Below are 4,004 nucleotides of genomic sequence, written 5' to 3' on the forward strand. Positions count from 1 at the left end.
TATCATGTAGATGCACCCGATGCAGAAGAATTGTATGTCAACTCAAATACTTAGGAAAAGATTCAGATGAATGCTCTCTTAGGACAAGAGTTGGAGGTGGCAAAGGCAAAAGAAAAAAAGCTGTTGCAAATCTCAGCGTTGCAGTAATAACAAGAGATATTAATGATTATTTAATTGGGGAGGCCAGTTTGAGGATGGAGAAGAGCCTGAGTTTGGTCTTGAAGCACCACAGGACCTCTTCCAGGTCTGCTGCATATAAAATAACTCACTTCACCTTTTTGATCTTGACGTCCAATTTTGTCTTTGATTCCTTGTGGAAGCTCTCCTTCCAACCCTGCCTCTTTTACAATCGATGCATCGCCCATTACGTCCGCGATTAAAGCTCCGTAAAACTGCATCCACATTAAAGCTCTGAAATGAAACTTGTAAGTTGTAACTCTACTTATGTGCCTCCTAATTACGGATTTTAATCGAATTTCATATCTAAACCGGGTTGAATGTCAATGAATTTCGGTTTAATGTCTCGGTAATCTAAAATTGACACGTGGGGAAAGAAGAGTCCCCGAATCTTCCACTAACGACCATTCTGATACCTTTTTGGTTCTGTCCTCTTCTTCGCTTCTTGTTTTGTTTTGTTTTTGTTCACGAATCTCTCCAGTACCATTTGTTTTGTCTTCTCGTTTTGTTTTACAATCACAGATCCGATTTTTTTTCATTGGATCTCATCATCACATCAAAATGAATGGCTCCTCTGATCTTAATCCTTCTGAGAGGTAAGCTTTCTCTGATCATCAACGATACTTATAATCTCTTCTATATGCATGGATCTGTATTTGAAGCTTTCCATTTTCATCTTTCGCTACGTTTCCTACGATTCTTGTTAGTTTTGTTTAGAAAACTGCGATTTAGTCTTTGTGTTTGTGTCTCCAAGATCAATGGAACTTGTAGCTATCAAGTGTTTTTCTAATTGGCTTCGATTATGGCTTTGATGGAATCACATCTCAACTTTTTTTGATTTTGTTGTGTGGGAAAACAGCAAACCTTCTCTGTCACATCTTGCTCCATTAGAAGCCATTCTGTTTGATGTTGATGGAACACTTTGTGATTCAGATCCCATTCACCTTATTGCCTTTCAAGAACTGCTTCAAGAGGTTCCTTTCTCTTTTCTTTTTTATATCATCATCATATCTTCAATTTTTACAGCAAGATGTGAATTACAATGCTTTTTTTGGGACCTTCATATTGGATTCTTTCACTCACAGATTGGTTTTAACAATGGTGTCCCAATCGACGAGAAGTTCTTTGTTGCTAACATTGCTGGCAAACACAATTCTGAAATTGCTCGACTTTTGTTCCCTGATGATGTTCCTAGAGGGATACAATTCTGTGATGAAAAAGAAGCTCTTTACCGCAAGTAAGCCTTTTTTTATACTTCTCTTAACTTTCACGAACTTGTTTCAAAGGTTTGAGTGAATTTTGTAGTAACTTTGTGTGTTTTTGTTCTTTTCTTATTGATTTTTAGACTTGTTGCAGAAAAGATAAAGCCACTAGATGGGCTTATAAAGCTGACCAAATGGATTGAAGATCGTGGATTGAAACGAGCTGCGGTTACAAACGCTCCTAAAGAAAACGCAGAGCTAATGATATCAAAACTCGGCCTGACTGATTTCTTTCAGGCAGTGATTCTTGGCTCTGAATGTGAATATCCAAAACCACACCCTGGACCTTACTTAAAGGCTCTTGAAATCCTTAACGTCTCAAAGGAGCACACACTAGTGTTCGAAGACTCCATCTCTGGGATAAAAGCTGGAGTTGCAGCTGGAATGCCCGTGATCGGACTCACTACAGGTAATCCAGCAAGCATCCTTGTGCAAGCCAAACCCGCTTTTCTCATCGAGAACTATGCGGATCCGAAACTGTTGGCTGTGTTGGAAGAACTTGATAACAACAAGGGAAGTTCTCAAAAGTCTTAAGTCTCACTTGTTTGGCTTATGGAGACCACACAGTTATGAAGTTTATACCTTTTGTGTTAGTTGATTGGTGTTGAATAATTCTTTTGGGAGTTTATGGACCATGGAAGCTTTCAAATACCTTATTATTCATGTATTGATCACCACATACATGCACAATACTAATATACCATTGTCACAAAATAATGGTTACTATACTTTTGTCTAATTTCCATAATTTGTCTTTTGTTAATTTTGCAAATTACTCTTTTTTTAACATTAATTTTGTAAGCATTGTTTTCAATTTAAATGTAACACAAAATAAAAGCCCAAGTAATAAAGCCTCTAAAAGCATAATAATAATAATAAAAGAATCGATCATAATAATAAAAGCAGAGAGAGAGAGACAGAGACGACAAGGAGGAGGAGGAGGAGGAGCTGATAGGTATCGCCGGAGCTGAGAGAAATCAAATCATCAAAAGAAAGTTTTGAGGTAGAGAGATAATGAATTCGGGAGGAGGAATCGTTGCTGCACCAACAACAACAGCAGCTCCTTCAAGCGGCGGCGGTGGTGGAAACGTTGAGTGGCATGTAAGACCATCGAACCCTAAAAACCCAGTTGTCTTCTTCGATGTCTCTATTGGTGGCATCCCCGCCGGTCGTATCAAGATGGAGCTTTTCGCCGATATTGCTCCCAGAACCGCTGAGAACTTCAGGCAGTTCTGTACTGGTGAACACAGGTACGCATCTAAGTTCTTCGTTCTTGCATCTTTGGATCTTGAATTTTACGAATTTAAGATTTAGAGATTGATGAGGTTTTAAAACTTGCTGCATCTTTCATGCTTCAGACTAGATTTTGTGTTTGTTGATGCATAGTTCTTGAACCTTTGCTTAGCTTAAAGCGCAGTTCATAATGGTTTTGAGTTACTTAATCTAAACCCTTGTTTGTCTTGGATGTTGTGGGTGCAATTGCAGAAAGGCTGGAAAGCCTCTTGGTTACAAAGAGTGTCAGTTTCACAGGGTCATCAAGGATTTTATGATTCAAAGTGGTGATTTTCTTAAGGTTAGTTAGTATTTTTTACTTCTTATAAGTCCTCACTTCTTTGACTACTTTATGTTGGTTCTCAGCTGCTGGCTCTCTTGTTTATGTTCTTGGTTCGTTACTGGATACCTAATACATATATGTTACAACTCTGCAGAATGATGGTAGTGGATGTGTGTCAATTTATGGCCACAAGTTCGATGATGAAAATTTTACTGCCAAACATACTGGCCCAGGACTGCTCTCCATGGTAAGCAATTGGCTTTATGAATCTGAGCTATAATTTTGTTCAGTGTGGTGGATATGTTGAATCAGTTCCCCTCGAGCTTTTTGTTATTCATGAGATCAAAACTTTGTTATTCATGAGTCAAAACTTTGAATTTGATGTATTACTCACGACTTTGGTTGCTAATAATATGGCTCTCATTCTTTTGTTGTAGGCTAACAGTGGACCAAACACAAATGGGTGCCAGGTAAATTTCAGTCTCATTATAATGTTTGTGATATGAGACAAATTGAAACAAAAATGTGGATTATGCAAAACTTTGAGCGTTGGATGCCTTATGTTTTGACTATAACGCTAAACTATTATATAAATCTAAAAGGGTTTAGAAAAAGTACGGTATATTAGTTGCTGCTTTTGGCATAAAATCTTATAATTGAGGCTAATCACCTTTGCTTTTGGCAATTGCAGTTCTTCATCACCTGTGCAAAATGCGACTGGCTTGACAACAAGCATGTTGTCTTTGGGGTATGTCCTCTCTTCACATACACATTTTTACTTTTCAATTTTCTTCCATCAAATTTATTAGTTCTCCCTTTGTGGTTATAACTGGGATCGTCAAACATCAAAAAAAAGACTTGAATGCCCTATATAGTTGAGGAAGAGCCATCAAGTCATGAACTCTTGTGCGTATAATCTGTAGTAGTGTTGTTTTTAACTCATTGCAAATTCTTCTTTTGATGTACAGAGAGTTCTTGGGGATGGTTTATTGGTGATGCGGAAGATTGAG

The 4,004-nt window shown here is 37.9% G+C and overlaps 2 protein-coding genes across 2 annotated transcripts in view; both read left to right on the forward strand.

Moving 5' to 3' along the window:
* On the forward strand, positions 621-2,187 carry LOC104792682 (haloacid dehalogenase-like hydrolase domain-containing protein Sgpp). Its single transcript, XM_010518888.2, has 4 exons — positions 621-773; positions 1,037-1,151; positions 1,263-1,414; positions 1,523-2,187. Exons 1-4 carry the CDS (start codon positions 739-741, stop codon positions 1,971-1,973), a joined length of 753 nt encoding a protein of 250 aa, XP_010517190.1. The 5' UTR covers positions 621-738; the 3' UTR covers positions 1,974-2,187.
* LOC104792683 (peptidyl-prolyl cis-trans isomerase CYP22) overlaps positions 2,324-4,004 on the forward strand; it is a 3,210-nt gene continuing 1,529 nt past the window's right edge. Inside the window, exons 1-5 of the mRNA XM_010518889.1 lie at positions 2,324-2,689; positions 2,925-3,012; positions 3,149-3,241; positions 3,432-3,464; positions 3,686-3,742. Coding sequence (XP_010517191.1) covers positions 2,454-2,689; positions 2,925-3,012; positions 3,149-3,241; positions 3,432-3,464; positions 3,686-3,742 — 507 coding nt within the window. The 5' untranslated portion in view covers positions 2,324-2,453. The remainder of the gene's footprint in view (positions 2,690-2,924; positions 3,013-3,148; positions 3,242-3,431; positions 3,465-3,685; positions 3,743-4,004) is intronic.

The sequence above is a fragment of the Camelina sativa genome, chromosome 6 (assembly GCF_000633955.1).
Source record: "Camelina sativa cultivar DH55 chromosome 6, Cs, whole genome shotgun sequence".
In the NCBI taxonomy this organism is placed as follows: domain Eukaryota; kingdom Viridiplantae; phylum Streptophyta; class Magnoliopsida; order Brassicales; family Brassicaceae; genus Camelina; species Camelina sativa.

Excerpts from the sequence above, each read along its gene's own strand:
- LOC104792682 (XM_010518888.2), top strand. The coding sequence starts at position 739 with ATGAATGGCTCCTCTGATCTTAATCCTTCTGAGAG. Across the intron at positions 774-1,036 it reads GATCTTAATCCTTCTGAGAG|CAAACCTTCTCTGTCACATC; the intron begins GTAAGCTTTCTC and ends GTGGGAAAACAG. Across the intron at positions 1,152-1,262 it reads TTCAAGAACTGCTTCAAGAG|ATTGGTTTTAACAATGGTGT; the intron begins GTTCCTTTCTCT and ends TTTCACTCACAG.